At 38.8% G+C, this 24084-nt stretch overlaps 1 protein-coding gene across 1 annotated transcript in view; it reads right to left on the bottom strand.

The window, feature by feature from the left end:
• Positions 1–1487: 1487 nt before the first annotated feature.
• The window catches only part of UTP20 (UTP20 small subunit processome component), a 93174-nt gene continuing 70577 nt past the window's right edge, over positions 1488–24084 (bottom strand). Inside the window, exons 42-62 of the mRNA XM_082349691.1 lie at positions 22813–22952; positions 22443–22599; positions 19121–19219; positions 18233–18400; positions 16762–16928; positions 15926–16067; positions 15004–15120; positions 13567–13737; positions 13201–13332; positions 12677–12787; positions 10767–10846; positions 10264–10333; positions 9947–10129; positions 9091–9222; positions 8480–8612; positions 6433–6620; positions 5606–5677; positions 3818–4081; positions 3492–3618; positions 2097–2242; positions 1488–1816 (exon numbers count right to left, since the gene is read on the bottom strand). Of these exons, the coding sequence (XP_082205817.1) occupies positions 1661–1816; positions 2097–2242; positions 3492–3618; positions 3818–4081; positions 5606–5677; positions 6433–6620; positions 8480–8612; positions 9091–9222; positions 9947–10129; positions 10264–10333; positions 10767–10846; positions 12677–12787; positions 13201–13332; positions 13567–13737; positions 15004–15120; positions 15926–16067; positions 16762–16928; positions 18233–18400; positions 19121–19219; positions 22443–22599; positions 22813–22952 (2955 nt within the window). The 3' untranslated portion in view covers positions 1488–1660. The remainder of the gene's footprint in view (positions 1817–2096; positions 2243–3491; positions 3619–3817; positions 4082–5605; positions 5678–6432; positions 6621–8479; positions 8613–9090; positions 9223–9946; positions 10130–10263; positions 10334–10766; positions 10847–12676; positions 12788–13200; positions 13333–13566; positions 13738–15003; positions 15121–15925; positions 16068–16761; positions 16929–18232; positions 18401–19120; positions 19220–22442; positions 22600–22812; positions 22953–24084) is intronic.

Genomic DNA, 24084 nt, shown 5'->3' with positions numbered 1-24084 from the left:
TTGGCACATTACAAACACCTTAGAAGTGTGAGAACTCTTGTTTGAGACATAAACTACATCAAAACACAAATTCTGAAGTTCATGAATGTTTGAACATTTGATTCCTATGCCTTATGCTATAACATTTCTAATCCCATAATTACAAATTACAAAGAGCATGGGCTTTCAATCCTGGGTTTGAATCTTAACTCTGCCACCTACAACCTGTGTCACCCTCAGGTAGATTATTTAATCCGAGATGAGATTCCTCATCTGTAAAATAATGAGTTTTAGGAAGCTCTCAGGAAGACTATGAGAGTTAAATAAAATGTAAAGCATAGGATAGATTCTTTCACCCCCCTCCCTTCCAAATATATTGGGCACTAAAGAATATTGCTTCTACATCAAGTGTAGAGAGAGGCAAAAGATATGGTTGAACAAGATAATGCCAAATTGTTTTCCAAAGTGGTTTACAAGAGTGCCCTTTCCTCCACCATGCTTGCCAACATTTGGTATTGTCAGCCTTATAAATCTGAAGGGTTCAAAATGGAATTTCATTCTGATGTTAATCTGCATTTTCCTAATTATTAATGAGGCTAAATACAGGAGGAGTGACTCAAAAAAATATTTAACAACTAGACATAGCTGATGCAGGAGGACCCCTACCAGTCCAGGTATTAGTCCTTTAATTTCTGGTGTGGGGAGACATGGAGTCTAGGGACTCATATAGCCAGGGTGGCACTTGGGGGGTCTCAAGATAGTGACTACTTACTAACCAGTACATAAGTACTTTAATATCTAATATTGGTATAGCCATGTTTGCTAAATGTTGAGGTTTAAGGGCCATTTATATTTCCTCTGCAATGCCTATTTCTCTCTTTTGCCACTTTTCCTACTGTATTATCTTTGTTAATTCATAGGTATTCATTAAATAGCCTGGGTGCTACTAATCCTTTATCAGTATATGGTACATACTATGTCCCAGTTGTGTCTTTTTGTAAGTAGACGGTCTTAATTTTAATGAAGTAGAATTTATCACATCGTCCCTCCACAGACAGCACTTTTGGTCTTATTTTTCATATCTGAGAGGGCAAGCCCCTCACCCTATTCTCCTTTTTTAAAAGCATCATGGCTAATCTCGATTTACTATCTTCCATATAAATTTTAGAATCAGCTTGTTGGGATAATATGAAGAACTCCTTTGGGATTTTGCTCAGCTATGCATTTACCCAGTTGGATCCAACTGGGGATGAACTAGCAACTTATGATACTGAATCTTCCTACTCATGAACATGGTTATACTTCTCCATTTGTGCAGATCTTTCTTAATGCCTTTTGATAAAGTTTTATAATTTCCTCCATAAAGGTATTGCAAATCATTTGTTTGATTTATTCCTAACTTCTACATGTTGTCTTGCTATTTTAATGTGTATTTTTAAAAAGAAAAATACATTTTAAGCTCTTTATCACTAGTGTCAAATGCTTTTTAGACAGTGAAGATACAGTAGTAGTATGAAATATTTTAATTAAAAATAAGCACGAATTATATTAAACTGTATAATATACAACCTATGCCAAAGTTTAAATTAAATAATAAAACCTATGATTTTGGACCAGCAGATACACTAGAAAGTTCATGTTTCGGGGTAAGTTGGGACACTGTATTAGCACAGGGAGCACTTTACTCCACCATTGCTAAATCTTTCAAGCTGTGGCTCTTTTGTCTCTTGGCCTTATAGCCTGGACGCAGGAACTCGATCTTTCTCTTCTTTGCTTCACTTTTATTTTTGTGTTTCTTCAGCTTTTTCTTGGCAGCGATATCAGGATTAGTTACAAACTTGAAAAAAGAATAGAAATGTTATACTACTTTTAAAGTAAATGTTAAACCAATAAAAATCAAATGCAGAAATGGACCATTTTGTTCACCTTAAACATCACAAATGCAATACATGCCCATTAAAGAAAATCTGGAGCCCCAGTTATAAAGTCCCACTTCTCAAATACATCCAATTCCTCTTTCCTCCCTGGGTAAGTCTGACACACATGCATGCACACACCCCTGGTTAAAAATAGTTAAGCCTAGTGAACATGCCAATTTTTTCAAAGAGCAGGCCTACCTCCAAAGCCTTCCTCTTTTTCCGGAGTGCCCTTTTCTCAGTAGCCTGTTTCTGTACAGAGGCAAAGGCTAAGGAGAAGCTCTCGAGCCCAACCAGCTTCTTCAGTAATTCTATGATTTCCTGGGATAGATTCTTCAGCGAAGGATCTAATCACACACACAATAATAATCAGAGACACGTAGGAAAGGACACATTTGAATATGTACAAAATTAACAACACGCAAAATTTAAACTCCTGAGGCTTTATCACTTTTATCACTTCAACATTAGACACTGATCTAAAACTAGCCTCTCTGTTTCTGAGATGGGAGAAGAAGCAGAAGTGCTGGACACAGCACTCTGGGCCACACCTCATCCAGGATGCAGCAAGAGATCAGAGACCATGAAGCAACTTCCCAAGGGAATCCCGGCTCAGAAGACATTAAAGTAATTTGAGAACTTGACAAATGTTTTGGGTTACCTTTATTAACTTCTCAGCTCTGTGCAGATGGGGGCAAAGAAAGGTAATTGTGTTTCTCTAATTCCCAGGTCATAGAGGCTTGGCTCTGGCTGTATCCTCTTTTTTTTGGATCAGACTCCTTTGAGAAGCTGACAAAAAGCCATATTCTCCAACCCTTCCCTGCCTCCTCTCTCCCAAATGCAAATAGTCCAAGATTTCTGCATTCAATTTCAGGAAAGCTCATGACACCTACTGTAGATTGCAAGTTTCTTGAAGATGAGGACTGGGCCTTTCCCACCGCTGAACCCTTATTAGGTGCTCAATAAATGTTGGCTGAGAACCAAAGTCAACCTGATGTCTAAGAAGGAAACTCTCTCTCCAGGACTAAAACAGCTTCTGTTTTGACATTCACTTCATTTTTGTTTTATTTAAAATTCTTAACATCCACTTTACCTCCTCTCTTTCCAACCCCTAATTCCCACTTCTCCTAATATCAAAAGAGATAACTTAGGATCAGTGAGGGAAATGTACCAAATGTACCAGGCAAGAAAAAAAAATTGGAAAATTTAAAATATTTGAACTAAAAACTATCTCATATTTTTGCCTTGTAATTTTTGAGAATATAATGACATTTGTTCATTATTTTTCACAGCACTATAAGGTTTAGAACCACCCCAAATTATTTTTCTTTGAATATTTAATCTATGCTTAGGAGTAAAACATCATCTTTTAGGAGAGAAACATTCACTCTTAGACACAAGAAAGCATATAGGAGAAGACAGTCAAAAATAACACAAATATGCCTTATTTGCTTGCTATTAATTGCTTAATAATTAAGCAAGTTTTCTTTCTTAAACTCTGGCAGAGAGGGAGGACAGAAAGGATGAAGGAAGCATTCAGGAGAGAAGACAGGAATCCTAACATGCAAGTATTCAGAAGAGAGGCCACAGAATTACCCTGGTCTGAATAGGTGCTGTTCAGTTCTCGGAACAAAGGAGCTATGATCACTGGGAGGTACGGCTTCACCTTGTCTATTCCAAGATCCATTGCTACAGCTCCGAGAAACTTAAAGATGCATGTTCTCTGAAAGTACAGATCATTTTTCTTTTATACTTGCAGCTACACAGGGTTAATTTAGAAAACAACATCTATTTGGGGGCAGATGTTATTGCTGCAGTTCTGGGTTCAAAAGTTCCTAGGGACTTAGGAGGATAACTAAAACCATTAAAATACTTAAAAAAAAAAAAAGACTACTTTCAGTCATTTTGCACATGCATCGCACCTTTAAGGGGTTTCTAGGTGAATAAGCAGCTTCCAGTTTTGCGATCCGGGACAACTTCTGGATCAACCAGAGCAGTGTGGCTGGCTTGCTCTGCTTTTCCTTCTCATCTGCACATGCCTTGTGTTCTTCTACATCCTCTCTGGTCATGCCATCACCTAAAACTTCCTGTTCTTCCATGTCTTCTTTTATGTTACCTTGCTTATCCCCAGAATCAGGTTCCAGTAAATATAAGACTTTGGCTACAAACAACAAATTCTTAACAACCTTAAAAAAAGGGGGAGAGGGGAAGGGTAAGAATTGGACTCTGATTTTGAAATAAATATGGCTCAGTTAAGCAGAAGCTAAAATAGGTATCCTACAATTAGAAAACAGAAAACTGGGTATTGCACTGTTAAACTGATGATCGAGCCTTTTTTTGGATTATTCTTCAGTTTACCTTACAGTGTGTCCAAACCTATTTCCATGTAACTTTTATCCATTTGGCCTACTTCTATTCTTTAAGGTTCCACTGAGTAAATAATTTCATTCTGGACCATCCATTTACATTTTTCAAGAGAGCTTTGATCCTCATTCCATTAAATTCCTTCATCCATTCTTCACCAAAATAACAGTTTCCCTTTATTGATCCATTTACTGAGCACTGACTAGTTGCCTTGTATACAGCGTTCCAATTCAACTTTAAAATATCCCTATTAGGTACTATTATCAGGAGAGAAAACCAAGGCTCAGAGCTGTTAAATCTCAGCCAAAGACAAAGTGAGTGGTCAGTCAGGATTCAAAGGTCTTTAGAATTCCAGGCCAAGTTCCTAAACACTGAGCTCCTCTTTCCCGCATATACCATCTGGTCCAATTGCCCAGGGGTGATTTTTCAGTCTTATAATAATGGACCCATTTATTGAGTCCTAACTCTACAACATACATGAAATCTCTGACGTGGGTATTTCACACCCGTTATGTGAAGGAGGAAACCAATTTGAATTTGATTTCCTTCACCATCCTGGCAACTCTGCTGGAGGAGCTGTGTACCCAAAGTTCCCCCAAATGTGGTACTCAGAATACCACACACTGTTCAAGGCTAGCCTGGCCATCAAGAGTTAATGCCGGGCTTCCCTGGTGGCGCAGTGGTTGAGAATCTGCCTGCCAATGCAGGGGGCACGGGTTCGAGCCCTGGTCCGGGAAGATCCCACATGCCACGGAGCAACTAGGCCCGTGAGCCACAATTACTGAGCCTGCGCTTTAGAGCCCGTGAGCCACAACTACTGAAGCCCGCGCGCCTAGAGCCCATGCTCTGCAACAAAGACAAGACACCGCAATGAGAAGCCCGCACACCGCAACGAAGAGTAGCCCCCGCTCACCGCAACTAGAGAAAGCCCACGCGCAGCAACTAAGACCCAACGCAGCCAAAAATAAAATAAATAAATAAAAATAAATAAATAAATTAAACCTCCCCCCCCCAAAATCACTGTCCTTCAAAGCTTCAGTTGCAATGTGGAGTAGATATGTTAAAACTGAAGATGAAAAAGATAAACAGCCAGCCTCCCACTGCATCATCTTTACTGGGAATTTTAAACGGAGCCAGGAGTAATCCCGCTATGGACACCAGAGTCAGTTAGATACATGTGCCTAATTGAACAGGTATTTAAGTGTTTGTTTATATTTCATTTAATTCCCCAATCTTTAACTAGGGAAAACCAAACCAAACGAAACCAAAAACCAAATGTGAGCTTATTCCTATAATGTTGGTAGAATAGGTCCCTTCTATTTAACTGGGAGGCTTACAATACTTACCTGCTCTCCTAGAGACTGATCCAAGAATTTGGAGTGCAACTGATGGCAAGAGGCTAGGGAGATACTTTTCATCTGTGAAAAGAAAATGGACATTGGCAGACACAGTGCAGGGTATTTCTGACTGTTTTTAAAAACTCGAAGTAACTATAATGATACAACTAAGGTAGGAGATTTTGCTCTGAATGACCACCTGTGTAGATCTGGAGAGGGAGGGTTCACGACCAGAAACTGTGTAAATGTTCCCTTCTATTTGCCATAAGAATTTTAGCTCAAGGACATGGGGAGAGATAGATCATAATCCTTTAGATTACTGGCAGACAACTTTACAACATTCAAATACTTTCCCCCCGTTTTCTTCCCTTCCACTCTCTGCTCATTCAATGTTTATGGAGATCCCACTATAAGCCAGGCGTTGTGCTAGGCCCTACGAAATCAGAGACAGATAAAACATGGTCCCTACCCAACATTTTCAGGAACCTGATCTCATTAAGTCATCAACAAGGGCATGGAGGCAGGACAGAAGGAGGCAGGACAGACAGTATCTTATTCGCCAGTACTGATAAAGAACTTAAATATATGATGGAAGATAAATATGCTAAATAAGCAAATCAAAAGTCTGACTAGATCAATGGTCTAAAAATTATCTTTGAAAAATCTTGGCCGTGAGGGTGACCCCTCTCTAGTTACTAACACTCCTGTGGATCCACATGTGCATCAAGTTGTTGACTGGAAGAGTTTATCCCAAGGCCAACCCCAAGACAGTTACAGGAACCAGAATGAACATCTCATGTAGATGAGAGAAGGAAAAAGTCTTAGAGAAAACTTACCTTTTGGTCAAGGTCACTTGTTAGGAAGCTGATTGCTACAGGTTCTGAGAGTTTCTTTTTAGTTTTTTTGACATTCCGTTTTCTGATAAGTTCCTCTGGTCGGCAAGAGGCAAAGAGCAATCCAAAAATCTGGGCTGCGGTGAGCCACACCCAGTTGTGCGGATGTCTCAGATGAGAGTGCACGTGACCTAAGGAAGCCAAAGTGCATCCTCAGACGTCAAGGTTTTCCTGATTCTGTGGTGGTGAGTGTGACTAATTCAGGCGTTCCTTGAGTATCTATTATGTGCTTGGATTTAGGAATCAAAGATGAACAAAACAGTCCCTGCTTCCCAGAAGTGACGTGGAGAGACTGGAAACAACTAGAGAACCAACTCTACCATGGTAAATGATACGAGAGAGGTTCGAGTTAGCCTGAAAACAGACCGGTTTCATAAGAACTAGCTAAAGACTCAAGGAGATAAGGTAGCATTAACAACTACAATTTCTAAACTAAAATTAAGGTAAATATGTACATGGGTACATACTCTTTTCTCATAACTACTGAAATCAGTGGCTCCAAGTAGCTGACTGGAAAGGTATCATTTATTGAGATGTTCTAGGTGCCAGGCATAGGCTAAATGTGTTACACATATTACCTGATTTAGACCTCACAACAGTTCTGTGAGGTTGGAACTGTCATTCCCATTTTATAGTTCCAGAGGGAGCTAAGTAACGTGCCAAGCTGTAACAGGCAGAACCAAGCCTGGGCCACAGCTTAATCTGGCCCCAAAGCTCATATTCTTAAACACGACCCCTTAAACTATCTTAAGGATGAGCCGTTAAAGATCACACGCTTGGCTTCCCTGGTGGCGCAGTGGTTGAGAATCTGCCTGCCAATGCAGGGGACATGGGTTCGAGCCCTGGTCTGGGAAGATCCCACATGTCGCAGAGCAACTAAGCCCGTGAGCCACAACTACTGAGCCTGCACGTCTGGAGCCTGTGCTCCACAACAAGAGAGGCTGTGATAGTGAGAGGCCCCCGCTTGCCACAACTAGAGAAAGCCCTCGCACAGAAACGAAGACCCAACACAGCCAAAAATAAATTAAATAAATAAATTAAAAAAAAAAAAAAAAAAAGATCACACTCTTATGCTACAGGGCCATTCTCCATATACCACACTTGGAAAGTACAATAGAAAAGCCTTGTGGTTATAGACTAAAATGCTAAATGAGCCATCTCATATCTGAGTTTTAGTCTCTGCTGCTTTATTTCATGAAGATGGTTTTACTTTTTTTTCTATATGAACCTTTGTAATTATCTCAGTGGAGCCATACCAGAGTAGGCCACAGAGTAACTTAGTAACTGGATTATTTCTCATAAAATCATATGAGTTCTCTTAAAACAAGTGGGTATTTAAAACATTCATTGCAATGTCTATTTCCTACTGATTAATCAAAACTAAAACATTAAATTAAAAATTCCAGGATCTTATTTTTCATTTAAAGAAATGAATTTTATTTCATTTTATTTTATTTCATTTAAATAATATATAACTTAAATATTCCCACAGAAGTGAAACGGTTTAGTAAATTATGGCACATTTACACGATGGATTATGCATAGCCATTTAAAAGGATATCTACTAAGTATGTTATAGTACTATAATATGCCTACTTAGGTATAAACAGGATATAAAAGTTTATATGGAATTATGCAACCTCAAAAAAAAACAAAACAAAAAACCTATGGTTATTTGACAAAAGGAAGACTGGATGGAAATGTATAACAAATAATCATCAAGTGGCAAGGAGGACTTTGGGAAATTTTTTCCTTTCTTTTACTCCTCCATAATTAATATTCTTTCTTATTTATAAATGAAATATATTATTTATGAGGATACATATATACATACATATATTATTTGTTTGTTTCTTCCCCCAGAAAGAAATATTTTCACTGTAATCAATCTGCAAGGGCCTTTTAAATCTTTTTCTCATGGACTTTTCCCCTGACATTATATATTTCTAAAGAGTTTATTTTTAGATTTAAATAAAAAGGAAATACTTACTCCAGATTTTACTCAGAGTCTCAGAGGGCTTGATAAACTGAATAATATTACATCCCTTGATGAGTTTACTTATCAGTGTAAGAAAACTAAACAGAAGGCGATCTGCAGCTTTTTCTTCAGTCTCTTCCATGATCTAAAATTAGGAGGGATGTTAAATCAATTAAGACAATAATTTCAAAGTATTTGATGGACATTTTTACTCCAGGATGTACATCTATACCAGGGTTTCTCAACCTAAACACTGCTGACATTTTGGGTCAAATAATTATTTGCTTTGGCAGGCTACCCTGTGCACTAGAGGATGTTAGCAACACTCCTGGCCTCTACCCACTGGATGACAGTCGCATCCCTCTACCCTCCAGTAGTGACAACCAAAAATGTCTCCAGACATTGCTGTCTCCTGGGGGGCTTAAGAAACTTTGATCGTCATATACTATGGAAGATAACTTACTTTAATCTTCACTTTAAAAAGAAGATAGAACTACACTGAGTTCTTACTTTTATTAATAAAAAATTTTTTGAACACAAATAATATTTAATCTATTAGCTATACCACCTCAAGTAAAACTATTAAAATAAGCAAGAGTTTTACTCCCTAGCAAATAACTTACATTTGTAAAGTTTTCAGGATCAATTTCCTTTTCAATCACACGGAGAACAGTTCCAAGTCTTCTCTCAAAAGCGACTCCTTCACTTTCCACAAACAAGCCACAGATCAGGGCAGCTAGCTGTCTATTTAAGCTCTACCGAAAATAAAACCATCACAAGACAATATCAGCACAACTTGGGAAGCTGTTTCCAAAATTGTAAAATGAAGGTGGGCATGACTCTGCCCTCAGTAGTTCTTTATGATACCAGAAATCAATAGAATGTGGATTTTTGGTGGCTAACATGAAAAATATAGAGAAATCTTCATCACCCAGAACAACATTAAAAAAAGTGGTATCCATTGAATAATACATTTTTTCTCATTTTTAAATTAAAAAAAAAAAAAAGGAAGAAGTTTCAGCCCCCCGACCCCATTCTGATTTTAATACTTAAAGCCAATATTAAGTTATGACATGTGTTGTTTATATTCCACAAAGATGGGCCAGTGATCATGAGGGTAGAGTCAGCAAGTAGTTATAATTATTGGCAAAAGTTACATCCTATAAATTGTATAAGCAAAATTGGAAACAAAGATATTCATCAATGGGGATTGGTTAAGTAAATTATAATACATTCATGTAGAGTAACTGGGTGACATTGACCTTGTAGTGGGAATACAGGTGATATTTGTTTCTCTCTGTAACTTCTTATATTTTCTGAAATTTTACTGTAAGAATATATTATTACCATAATCAAGTAAAAACAATAAAGCTATTTGGGAAAAATTAATTCAACAATGTATAATATGTATTCCTATTTAAAGTATGAACACCAAAAGCTCAGACTTTTCTTTGCAATATGACTAAAAGCAACCCTAACCTTCTTTGCCCCAAACCAGGTGGTAACCATATCGAAGAGCCAATCTTTTTTCTCAAGGCTGATTTTACTGAGTAAGGATTTGATTGCCATGGATGCCATCTTTTTACACATGGCAGAGTCATCGTTCACCATCATTAGACAAAGAGGAATAAAGAACATTCCACAGTTCTCGTGGAGCAGTCCCTGAAAGAAAACAGACACTTATGAGCACACTCAGACTGGAATTCTCACAGATGTCCTACAAACAGAGGACCCTGGGCTCCCGGGAGCCACAGCTTGTTAACAAACACAGAGTTTGTCTTTGTGGTTCACGGTACCTGAGGGAATGTGTCAAAGAGATAAGCGATCATTTCCAAGGCGGACTCTCTCCCGGTCTCATGTTCATAACTAGGGTAAGAACATTAGAAGGACTTGTTAGTAACTTTAAAATTTACCAATAATTATTTCTAAGAATTTAAAATGTTGTCTCAAGGTGCCAGTCTATTTCTTAAAAAGTGGAAAAAAACTCCATTTTCCCAATTTTAATACATGTACTTACCATGCTACTATGCAGTTGTAAATGTAATTTTTTTAGATTTTTACTGTTCTCCTAAGTGGACTCTAATGGCAATCAATGGTCAGAGTGAACTGAAAAGCAGCTTGCAGAACTGCTCGATGAAGCCATGCCCAACGCTTGACACTCAAGTCAGTGATTCACAGGATAGCATCCTCAAAGAATGTGCCATTACATTTCAGCTTTGTTCTTTGCAAGACAGTCCACACATTAAAAGGAGAGAAGAACCTACCCCACTGCCTTGTGTAGTTTATGGCTTCAACTTACTTCAGTTGAGCGAGCATGAATTCCAAGTTTGGTCGCAATTTGTCACCCAGGGGATAGTCAAGAATGTATTTCAGAAAAACCTAGGAACAGAAGTCGCACAAGAGATTATTTGGATCCTGTCCCTCCAGGATTCCTCTTTCCTAAGCTGCTTTCTGGGACACACTGGTAGGCTACAAAGACCTTTCAGAAGGGTGATCAGTTAGGTGAAGTCCACCTCTTGAGTCAATAACTGTGCCCCTCCTCTCTCCTCCCACTGCACTTCCTCAGGTCTTGCCTGATTAAGCGTCAGGTCCCGGCCCACCATTAGCATGGTTGTTAAGGGCTCCAAATCTCAGCTCACACACTGGCAGCACATCTCTGCGGTAGGAGGCTGTGCTGAACTGAGTATGGACTGTGGTTCAACCCTGTATTTCCCCTGAAATAAGAATAACAATAATAGTGATAATACTACTAACTTTTGCATTTACTAAATAACTTCTTTGTGTTAAGCACTGGGTTAAGTGTTTCTTGGTTGGTTTTCATTACTTCCTTAGGAAGCAGGTAATATGATCCCATTTTACAGATGAAGAGAATGGAGTTGGCACAGAAGGTAAGCAACTTGCTCAGGTGACACTGCCAGAATCCCATGCCTAGCCTATCTGCATCCAAAGGCTCTGCTTGCAAACTACTGTATTATTCAGCTTCCTTTGTTAGTAAACTGTGAGAACTAAGCACATCATTTAACTTACCAAGGCCTGTTTTTCCCCCAACCATAACACGGTGGTACTGTTTCTTTTGAAGGATAGTTACAAATAGAAGTCACGTATGTAAAATGCTGGGCATGCAGCTAGTGCTTAATAAATAGCAGCTGACCCTCCTTCTTCCTAAATGAGTTAACTTTTTCTAAAGATGGCCTCCGCAGCCCAAGCCCTCCTTTAACTCCGAGTTCATATTTCCAATTCAGACCCTTCCATTTCCCGGGTTGATATGCACTCATAAGATCAGGACAAATTTACGAACACAAATCTGCTAGTGTCACTCCTCTGTCTACTGATTTCGCTGGCTCTTTGTTATTCTTAGAACAAAGCCCTAAATCTTTAACAAGACCACAAGGTCTTGCCTGATCTGGCCCCCTGCCCTGTCATTCACCTTCAACAAGCTAAGCTCTTACCCACTTCAAGGCTTATCTTCCTTAGCCTGCAAGGTTCAGGCTTATTCTTCCTCCAGACTTTGCTTATATGCCAATCCTCAGGAAAGCTTTCCCCCACTATCACACTAGGGTGGTCCTCCACCATGTCATATGCTCTTATCATATGCTCTTCCATACTTTGTCAATTTTAAGAAGCACAGTTTTCCACATTTTAACATATCTGAAATTGGGATGTCTTAAAATTGATGCCATCTTACTACTGTCATAGTTTTTTTTCCTTCCTTTGAGGTATGTAAGTAATGGTGTGTCTTGTAAGTGATGAAATACGACAGTACTTTCTTCCTCCTGGCACTTAGGATGTCTGTAATTAAATAACTGCTTGTGGGATTTCTGCTTTGCGCATGTCTGCTATAGGATAGACAGGGACTATACAAATTTTGTTAACCACCCTTCCAGCAATACCAGGTACACAGTGATACACATTAAGTGGTCAGTGTCTGGACCACTGGATGGAAATCTTTGCTGCAGGTTATCATGCTGCAGAAGGAAAATGTATTTCTTCATCCATCTGAAACATGCCACATATGGGCTATATTCAAAATGCTCTTTATACTGAAAAATGGCCTTACACTTGGTATGTGAATGGGCTCCTGAGTCTTAGAATAAAGCAACAGTATGACACAAAGTCTTCAGAATTCAGTGTTGACATCTCTCCACCCAAAAACCAAACAGAGAAGGCAGGGCCCAACCCTTGCCATGGGAATAAGCTCTCTCTACAAACCTGTCTGCACTGGACTCTGACAGGTTCGTTTTGTGCAGAAATTGCCAGCTTGGACACTTTGCGCATGACATCATCGATTTCTGGAACCAACAACTTTCTTGATAAAATGGCCTAAAATACAAAAGGAAAAGACATACTTATTTCATGTTTTACTGCAGATGGCCTGTTGTTTACTAAGCTTGCCTGATGTTAAAAGCAGTCACAGGCAGTTTTCAAACATAATGAAAGTATCTCCACAAGAAAAAGAACATAAACTTAAAAAATGGTTAAAATGGTCAATTTTATGATACATACAAGCAGACTACATGCATTTGTACAGAATTCCCTGGAAGTTTAATATAGAGCTCATGTTCAAACATTTTAATAAGCAGTTAGCTTATAATTAATCAACCAAATCATAATCATCTTTATAAATTAATTTCAGAACTATCTACAGCTAGTCAGAACGCTATGTTCCATGTTATTCTAAATATCTGACGTGAGGCTCATTCACTGCACAATCCAACATTCTGGGGACACCATACCTTCAGAAGACCAAATGCAGTGGCTTGTCTTGTAATATCATAAATGTCCTCCTCAGCATATGCCAGTAGAACTTGAAGCTGCTTCTCAGTTATCTGGTAAGACTTCACTTTCTTCACAAGTATGGTCACACACTGCAAGTTACAACAGTGAGGTTAACAGCCAGGACATCCCACAAATCAGCATACAGTGGAATGATAAGGACTAGATACAACAGCAATGCTTTTTCACACAGGACACCAACACTCTGGCCTTAGCAAATTAATCTGGAAGAAATTTGACCACGACCACAAAGGATGATGAGGAAAAGTAACTCTGATGTTAATCCCGGTCCTGGCTTTTTCTAAGTGCAAGTGAAAACACCTCACCTTGAAACAATTTACCACCAGGTGGAAATTCTGGCCCCTGGCAGCCCCGAGTTTTGCATAGTCCTTCAGCAGAAGGAAAAGGTGCTTCATTAGCTGTTCCGCTTTTGTTTCTGTGGAAGGCAGGGGGAACCTCAAGATCCAGATCAGGCATTGTAAAGCACCTGTAATCACCTGAAAAACAAAGACAGACAAAGCCAATCAACTGATGAAGTGACCGAACTCAACAATCCAGCACCTAAGGCTGTGCAGACTCTGAGCAACCGAGCTGAAGGAATGAAGCGCTCTGCCCATCCACTCAGGAAGAACTGTGCTCAAAGTGTAAGAAAATAGGGAAGCTTCCTCTTCCCTGTTGTAGAACTTACTGCTTCTCCATAGCAAGTGAAGGTATATCCCAAGCAAGTGAGAAAAGGTGCTCATATTCTTAACCTATTATGGGTAAATAATTAGATGGGCTGGCTAATTTTAGCATTTTTTTTTCCGAAAAACACATTATAAATGCCTTTCCAATTTTCTAGAATGGTACTTCAATTTAATCCATTCTTATTAAGTTTGTATTATGTACACAAGGCACTCTACAGAGTGTTAGAAATACGATGATAAAAAGGATGCCCTTCCACATTTAAGGAGCAGATAGCTGAAATTAAGCACGGGAACTATGACCAATAATTTAATATAGTTAAGCGCAGTGCCAAAGGTATGAAAAAATGTGTTGGGACCAAGTGACTACAAAAGAATCCCTGAGCCTCCAGGCCAAACCTTCTAGATTACCTAGATCAGCTGGTTCACCTCTACCTAACAGACCCCTACACTGTGGTTGCTGGGATGGCCTTATTGGGCTGGATTAGACGAAGATAAAGCAAAGAGCTCAGGAGTCAAAAAGACCAGGGCTTAAAACCCAGCTCTGCAGCTTATTACCTGTTTGACCACAGAGATGTTAAATATTTAACCTCTTGGCACCTTTGCTGTAAAATAGGCAATCTGAGAAAGTGGGAAAGGTGTGGGCTTCGGAGTCTGACAGACTGAGGCTTACATCCTAGATCTGTGATATGGGGCAAGTCACTGAGCCTAAGGTCTCGATTTCTCATCTGTGAAAGAGACACATTACTAATATATGCTTCATGGGTTGTTACGAGGATTCACAGCAGCGAGCAGTCGCAACAAGGATGATGGTGATGAGATGATGATTACTGCCATGGGGACAGCACCACTCACCCTCATGAAGTTGTGGTGAGGATCAAATGAAGGGCTTTTACAACTGTTAAGCGCTATCTATTATTATTAAATTGCTGTGAAGGGAGCAATTTAATGCAGAGAACAGAGGTGGTTCATGATGTTGTAAATCTCTTTAAAAACTCAATCATCTTGTGAAGCACGAGCCTAGAAACAAATTCTAGGTATACCGCACAACACAGCTCCCGTGAAGGAACAGATGCTCACCTTCACGTCCATGGAACCCAGGCAGTCTATGAGGAGAGGCATAAAAGGATCCAACATTTTCAGAACATGTTCACTTGAAGACTTGATCTTGGAAGTCTTCAGACTAAGATGCAACAGCTAGAAGATTTAAAAAGATACTTCACATCAGTTGCCCCTAAGACCAAATGAGTGAGGTAAAGGTGAAATGATTTTAAGAGACCAATGTGAAATGTTAAGATGCTTCTATTTGAAATTATAAAAAGTGTGAAGAAAGGGGAGCCACCTGGGAGAGTCTCAGTAAGTGAAGAAGGTGGGAGCTCACTGTGCAGCTGAGATTCCAAGTTCATTTACCAAATGGTTATTACTCAGCATCTGCTTTGATTCCAGGTACTGGCTTGGCGTGAAGGACACGGCAGTAACCAAGATCAGCAGGGTCACTGCCCTCATGGATCTTAGCCAGGATGACAGACTCTAGGGAATAATTCACTATAAATGCAGGGTGCTTTGAGAGTTCTGTGGGGACCTGGGCAGAGGGAGGAGTAGATGGTGAGGTCCTGGGGTGGGAAAAGTGGGGTGACTTTAGAGAGCTGAAAGGAAGCCACGTGTACAGGATGAGGCTATGCCCTTGTGGCCCAAGTGAAGGACAGGGCTGTCTCCTGGGAAAAAAGGGAGCCAATGAAGGATTAAAAAAATATATACAATAAAACGATCAAATTTGTGTTTTCAAAAAATTTAGAGTAGTTCAGAGGTGCACACTCATGGGCAAAGCAACAGTGAAAGCACTGTGAATATTAGGTCAGAATCATTAATTCTGAGAATGTTATATCATCAAAGTAAGTACCAGCGTTTCCAGCGGAAATGAGCAGTACTGGAGATTCAGTAGAGGATTAAAAGGCACAGACTCACTGTGTGCAGCAAGTCTCACTTTAAGGTTAATTCTTACCCGAAGTCCAGACTCAATAAATATGTGCATGTTGGTTTTCTTGCTCACGACAGCTTTCTGCCCGCCTCGAACTGGAGTTGGGGGGAGCAGAAGACAACTCTGGGGTGGTAGACGTGGATCTGGTGCAGGGGCTGCTGGATTTCTGTCAATCAAGTGGAATGAAAACTAGTAGAAAGCACACTATATGCTGCATCCCCGGAAGCTACTACGGCCCCTTCCGGTGCGGTGAGTCCAGTACCAAATAACGTGCTCTTTGCTGTGGGTTTTTTCCCCCCTTAACCTCAAGACACCGAAGAGATGATTAGGTTGTTGATCAAAGTTTCTAGAACCCCAAAAACAGAGGTCAGAGGTATGAACACATTTAAATGAAGAGGAACAGCAAGGGGACACTCCCTTCCTTTGATTTCTGAAAACAAATGCCAAGGAGTCTCTTTCAGAATACAGAAGCAAAATTCAAAGGAAGTTTACAAATAAGGTATTTAAAATCTTTGGAGGTCTAAACCTCTGATCAGAACAAGAAGTATATATTTTAAGTCTATCCCAACTTTGATTCAATAAATATCTAAAACAAAAGTGGTATTAAGTAAATGTCAAAATAATTGGTTGCCTTCACAGCTACCGCATTCAGCAGAAACAATCTTGTGTTGACATGTATTACTTGGAAGGACCTCAGCCCAAACACCACAATGTAGTACCATCTTACAACTCAGATAAATATGCCTTTTTTTCCCTACTAAAGCAAATTATTAAATGAACCCACTTAAGAGTAATTGAGTACTGAATGGCTTATTAGAAGTATGAACCTAAAGGATAGCTGTTTTTTTTTTCAAACTTACTTTTCCTTCTCTGTTAACAGGGGTAGATTTTCGCTGACCAAACCGTAACTAAACAACAGAATGGATTCTGCCGTCATTTCCTGGTTTACAAGTAATCCTGCTATGATTCGACGTAAGGTTTCATGAACTTTCCGGGCCAGTTTTAAACTCGTGGTATTTTGCAGGATCTAAAGGCAGACATAAATGCATGCTGAGGTAACACAGAACTGCATTTTGATTTGTTATAATAGTAGTTCTCTTTTATATATTTACTTTTTAAAATATGCTTTTTGCTAATTAAAAAAGAAACACATTCTTAATAAAAGTTCAAACATAGATATAACATATAAAGTCAAATATACCCATGACCTCAGCCCCAGAGATAACCACTGCCAGCTGTGTATGCCGCTGGATTTCTTGTGCCTCCTTGGCACTCTCTTTGTTGATGAGGTCTGGGCACAGGGCTGGAGATAGGATGTGACACTTGGAAGATGTCAGCCTTCCAAGTGCATTAAATGGGGTGGTTTATAGGCAAGCACATACACATAACACAACATCAACAAAATGCAGTCACTACTCGCAGGAAACCATGCTAAGGAAGTGGTGTGATGGCCAGGCCTCAGGGTTGGGTATTAGTTATTGGGCCAAATCAGAGGAACTTAATGGGACCCCAGCACCATCAACCCCAGTACAACCCTCAGCATGTCATAGCTACTCCCCTGCACAGGACATGGATTAGTAACTTTGATTACCTTGGAGGGACTTGATAATTTACATAGAAAATACATGTGCTTTGTCAACTCTTTTTCATCCTCAAAACATATCTAACATTCTTAGATCAGGCTCAGATAAGCTAACTGCATTCTAGGAACAATTAGGGAGTTAATCTAGCACCAAACATGTGGAATTAGCACAGAGAACACTATGAAGGTAGGTAAATGACAGTCCCTGCCCAATAGGAAAGGCAGAATGAAAATGGTGGAAAGAATGTGAGATTTGGATCAGAAAGATCTGGAATTAGATCCTGACTTTTCTCCTTAGCCATGTTCCTTTCTATCTTTCTAAACCTGAATTTTCTCATCTGTAAGACGGGATTACTGTCAATCTCAGGGGATGGTTGTGCAGATTAGAAGAGATAATGAAGCACAGTGCTAAGAACATGGGTATCTGTTCAATAAATGCCAGTTCTCTTCCTCCTGGCAATCTGGGAGCAGCAGTCTGACTCCAAAGGCTATGTTCTTAGCTGCTGACGGGACCCAGCTGTATAATTCACCTGTAGTTCAATTCTTGTTGCCTTTCCTTTTGCATTTCATGGTTTATATCAGGGACTCTGATTCTTGGATCAGAATCAGCGGAATCAGAATCCACTGAGCTGCCAGCCACGTGGTACTGGTGCCCTTAGCGCCAAAGCAAATCATGATGCTCAAGGCTCTTTTCAAGAGCTCATGATACTGTAAGGTGGGGATCCCCTTTATTACATTCAAGTCCTTACCTCTTTTAGTGGAAGGATAAGTTTTGTAACCTGATCTTTTCCTACAAACTTGCCCAAGATTTCATAAGAATCGTAACTCTTGCTTCTTCGTGCCTCCATGACCTTGGAGAGGATCTGCTTTACTTCCTTCTCTTCAGCAATGGCACCAAACAACTCATGGTTAAAAATCTTTAAAAGAAAAAAAGCCAAATGGCAATTATGTGCACTCAGCAACTTATGCCAACATAAGCAGTCTTTGAAAATGCGTGGTATGTCCAAGTCAAGGATTAAAATTAGACAATAGGAATTTCTATTAGATTTCACTTTTTTCAATGTAGTTTAGGGACCAATTACTAAAAAACAAATACAGAAACACTTCAAGGTTTACACCAATGGAAAACAAAAGAAAAATACCAGGTAGATTTACATATATAGTTGTATAATATATAAACAGGCACTTCTTCTTTGATATTATCAAAGAGTAGCTGAATTTCTCTTTAAGAAATTCTCATATTTGTAACTTAATTATCAAAATTAATGCATTTTTAATGAATAAACAAAAGATTGTGTGCCACATTTAGTGTCTTTCTAATCCTACCCCCCAAATTATCATATTATCTGATTTTAAATTGTTATTAATTTTTCACTATTCTAAATAAAGCTCTAATGAATATACTTTTGTACAAACCCCAGACCACACCTCTGATTATACCAACTCAAGACCTACTGGCAACAGCAGAGTACCCATCTCACATCACTTGAGTCTCAGCTTTTTAAACCTCTGCTAGACTAAGAGATGAGATAGTACATTATTTTCATATTTATAGGCTATTATTTCTTATTCTGTGAACTGATTTGTGTTCTTTGACCTCTTAAAAAAAAATTAGAATTCCTTTCTCTAAATCTTACCTCAATCATTATATCCAAACAAGAGTCCAAATTCCCAACTTGCAGCTTGTTAGTGAGGCCTTGCAGCAACATGTAAACAGTGAAAGTTAGCACATGGACCTAAAACGAAATGTATAATAAGAATATGGATGGCTAAGAACACCACAGTAGAAAAAACAAGATTTAGAAGTATGGCAGGGGTGCACTCAGATTATATATCTGTAATTATTGCAGGGAGAAGCTTTGACAAATGACACATACTTATATCACTGCCTAAAATCCTTTAACCAGATGGTCCCTTTGTAGAAAAGATGCTCAGAAACACATCACCATGCTTAGGTTCTATTATTGTGACTAAATCAGGCCAATGATTTATAAAGAAGAGCACAAGTCTTGAACTTTTAAAAACCAAGCTGTGAATTAAGGAGCCTGCCAACGTTGAATGCAGTCAAACCTGGTACAAAAAGTGTTATGAAGGAAACAAGTTTTTGCCCTTCACAGTGATCACAGCTAACATTCCTTAGAGCTTACTATGGGCTAGGCACTGTATTAATACCTCACATGTACTCAATCATTTAATCCTCACCCACTCTATCTATGGCGTAGGTGCTACATTATCAGCATTTTCAGATGAAAAAGCTGAGGCACAAAAAGGTCAATCAAACTTGCCCAAGGTTACATGAATAGGAAATGGTGGAGTCAGGATTTGAAACCAGATGATGCCAGAGTATACAGAGTACACAAAAGGGTATATTCTGTATACTGCTTCCGGTGCTGTTTATCAAGGTAAACATCAGATAATGATCATACACTAAGAAAATACACCTGGCTGTCAATATACAGATTGGATTTTAAAGGCGTAATTTCATATGTATCTACTTATGATCTTTAAATACTTTTACATATATAAAATATGTGCTGAGGACTTTATATAATTTTTAAAAATCCTTTTGGTGGGGTGAAGAATGAAACTTGAAGAGTACAGTTTTGATTCTGTCTACATGATTAATACTAATACCCAAACTGCTGTTCTCTCATCCTTATTTTACTTACTTTAACGAATAATGAGATAGACTGGAAGAACAGGTGGTTAAAGAAAAAAGGGCTACTTGTTTAAATACCTCAGGTGCTCAATTAAATGTGTGAATGAATCCTCAAAGACAGCTGTACTGTATTCATCCTGGTATGCTCAGTGCCCAAGAGCACCTCACACAAAGTAGCCATGAAATACAGGCTGGTTGAAAGAATAAACATGGATACTGACAGGGGCTCCGGTTCCAGGTAAGATGGAAGAAGCACACTCTATCCTGTCTCTCCCACTGAGTGCAGCTATAAGCCCCAGACAGGATGCATGGAGCTGCAACTGGGAAAGAACACCAGAGTGCAAGTACCACCAAGCTCCCGGTGCATTTACCCGTTTTCTATACAGTTATAGACGTGGGGACTGCAGCAGCCACAACTCTGCTGGGAGACCTTTCTTTCCCATTGGGACTGCAGTTCTGAGAGGATGGGCCAACTAGCTGCTTTTCTCCTCTGTCTTGCCACCACTTAGCCTCCGTGTGGGTACAGCTGTGGGAAGTGCATGGCAAAGTGGGAGAAATAAAGCCCCAGCTTTCCAGCTGGGGGTGTGAAATAAGTGGAAAAATAATGTGTTAGCAAAGAATCAGAAGATATAAGGGACTAAATGGAAACTTTACAACTGAAAAAAAACAACAGACCGATAATTGAAATAATAAAATTTACTAGATGGGTCCAATAGCAGGATGGAGATTAAAGAGGAAAGAGTCAGTGAACTTGAAGATGAATCAATAGAAATTATGCTACACAGAAAGGAAGGAGACTGAAAAAGAAAATAAAAATGGAGCCTCAGGGATGGATGGGACCCCCCAAAAAAGTCGAACAGGAGTCCCAGGAGAGGAGAAAGAGTGCAGTGCAGAAAAAGTATTTGAAGAAATAATGGCTGAAAACTCCCCAATGTGGTTGAGAAGCTCAACAAACCTCAAACAGGGTAAACCCAAAGAAATCCACCTTCATAATCTAACTGCTGAAAAATAAAGACAAAGTCTTTAAAGCTGCCAGAGAAAAATAATGCATTACTTAGAGGGGAAGAACAATTTAATTATTCATCAGAAAGGCCAGAGGAAGTCGCATGACAATTTTACAGTGCTGAAAGAAAAGAAATAACTGTCAATGCAAAAGTATATATCCAGTGACAACATCCTTCAGGAATGAAGGTGAAACAAAGACATTCACAGGGGAAGGAAAATGAAGAGCATCCATTGCCACCACACTTGCTCTGTGAGCTTGCCTAGACCAAAGGGAAATGATACCAGGAAGAAATGTGGAAATTCAGAAGTGAAGGAAGAGCAGTAGAAGTGATAAATATCTGGGCATATTTGAGGATTAAAAGCAAAAACTCTAACGCTGCTTGATAAGTTTTCAACATATAAGTTTCCAGCAAAGTAATACATAAACAACTTTTAAACAAAGGAAGGGTGAAGGGATCTATAGGGTAAAAAGGTTTTTACATTCCACTTGAAGTGGTAAAATACGGATTCTAAATAGATTATTAAAAATTAAGTATGGATATGGTAACCTGGAGCAACCACTAAAACACTATACAAAGAGAGACAGTGACAATGTATACTGATATTTTTAGTGTGCTACTTATAGCCTATAGAATAGGAACCTACCTCTGAACAAACGAGGACTTGGAAGGTCAAGCTAACTACCCGGAGTCTTGGCTGGGTACTTGAGAAACACAAGCTGCAGTGTTTCTCAAACTTTAGATCGCTCAGGGATCTTATTAAGATGCAGACTCTGTAGGTCAGGTGTAGGGTCCTAATCATACTTCTAACATCTCCCAGGTGCTGCCGATGCCACTTGTCTGGGGCCCACACTCGGAGTAGCAAGACAGCCAGGTAACTACTCAAAGAGCGTTGTATTCCACCTGGTGCTCTTATTAATTTTATGACATGTCATGCATTTCAACTCTTAAACAAATGTCTATGTTCTTTACTGTTCACACGTGTGGCTATACATTCAATATACAAGAATTTTATTAAGAACTCAGAGAATACAAAACTTGATATCAAGTGATTTGAGAGAAAAACACAGGTTATGAAATGCAGTTCTATAAGGATCTTTAAAAAAATTAAATATAAGGGCTTTTTAAAAAACAGATTTTTTAAAATACTGATTAAAATTTTTAAAATATTCTTGCTTGTTCTCTCAGTAGATCAACTTTACAAAAGATAGACCCAAAGTATCATGACTTAGTGTTTAAAGTGCAACTATTTGAACCCCAACCCAATTTGAATATAAAGTACATGGTGCAATTTACCTGATAGCCACGCACAAGGGTAGTCTGTAATTCTTTTAAAATATATTGTAGGTAATGCACACCCAGATCCTCTATTATTTTTGCGAGAGTGCTGCGAGCAATGTCTCTGATTTCCTGTGCTCTGTTCTTGAGGAGGGCACACACTTTCAGCAAAATACTAGAACATGAGAAATTAATTGACTAATTAAATTAACAGAAACAAATACAAATATAAATATCCTTTTGTTTCTGAATTACTCATAACCCAAATTATGCCAATTAGGATTCTAAATTACAGCAAATTGTGACAGTACTTCTCTTCCTGACAAAAGAGAAGATAGAACCAATTTTTGAGTTTCACTGAACTTTTCTGATTTGTCACACAACATACCTTGGCAGATTAGCTTCCATAACTTCCTGTGGAAGGGACTGCATTAGTTTAACCATGGCAAAAGCTAAAGGAACTCGAACCACTTCCTCATCATTCACAACCTTTGATTTTATGAGTTTGTGTTCTTCTTCTCTTTTAGTCTGTAAGAAAAATTTAGGTTAAACTAAAACAAAAATAAATGGATTAGGGACCTACCAACACTACAACCTTGCAGTTGAAAGATAAGCTCTTTTGATATATCTTATATCCATTTCTAAGTTTAATGTCTTAAAAAACAAACTCAATTATGCAATTTGATAATCCTACAAAAATTATAAAAATAATATGAATAAGAATATTCTTTTCAAAGGAGCAATCAACCAATCAATAAATAAATAAAACCAAGTATTCACTGATGTGGGGTTAAGACTGCTGTGGAATATTTAAAAAGTGACAAAAAATTTGTGTTAATTGGGACTTTCAGGTGTTTAAGTGACATCGTTGGTACATAAAAAAATATGGTGCCCCAAATAAACTTTATTTACAAATATACAAAATGATGAAGTCGGTATTTTACATCAGGGGTTGGAAAACTTTCTGTAAAGGGTCAGATAGTAAGTAATTTTGACTTTATGGCCGCTATTGAAGCTACTCAATTTTGCTATTGTAAGGCAAAAGGAGAATCAGACAATATGTAAATGAATGGGGTGTAACTGTGTTCCAATAAAACTTTATTTACAAAAACAGGCTGCAAGCTAGATTCAGCCCATGGGCCACAGTTTGCCAGCTCAAGTTTTACACTGAGAAGGAAAGGCTCTGGTTTCATGAGAATGCACTCCTAAAATGTTACCCCTATTAACCAAGAAAAAGATGTATTTTTGTTTTCTTCCTTTTTTTTTTTTTTTTAATTTTTTGGTCACGCTGTGTGGCATGCGGGAATCTTAGTTCCCCGACCAGGGATCGAACCCAGGCCCTCTGCACTGGAAGCATGGAGTCTTAACCACTGGACCGCCAGGGAAGTCCTGAAAAAGATGTATTTTTGAATAGCAGAGAAGTGGCCAAGAAGTAGAAAAGGGAAACATACTCTAATTTTTAATAACCTTTTTTGGAAATGGGAGTCATCTTAATATCTACTTTGGAGATAGAAAATCATATATCTACCAGTATCAAAATCATAATGAAGAAGAAACATTACTACCTTAGCTGTACGAGATGAACCTGAAGATGATAAGAGAAGGGAGGTGAACTGTGAAATGCAGAGATAAAAGAAAATCCAAAAGCTGATGTCAATCC

This window comes from Balaenoptera borealis (genome assembly GCF_965194805.1).
Source record: "Balaenoptera borealis genome assembly, chromosome: 13".
In the NCBI taxonomy this organism is placed as follows: Eukaryota; Metazoa; Chordata; class Mammalia; order Artiodactyla; family Balaenopteridae; genus Balaenoptera; species Balaenoptera borealis.
The sequence above is the reverse complement of the archived record's forward strand: the minus strand, read 5'-3'. Positions and strand labels throughout refer to the sequence as shown.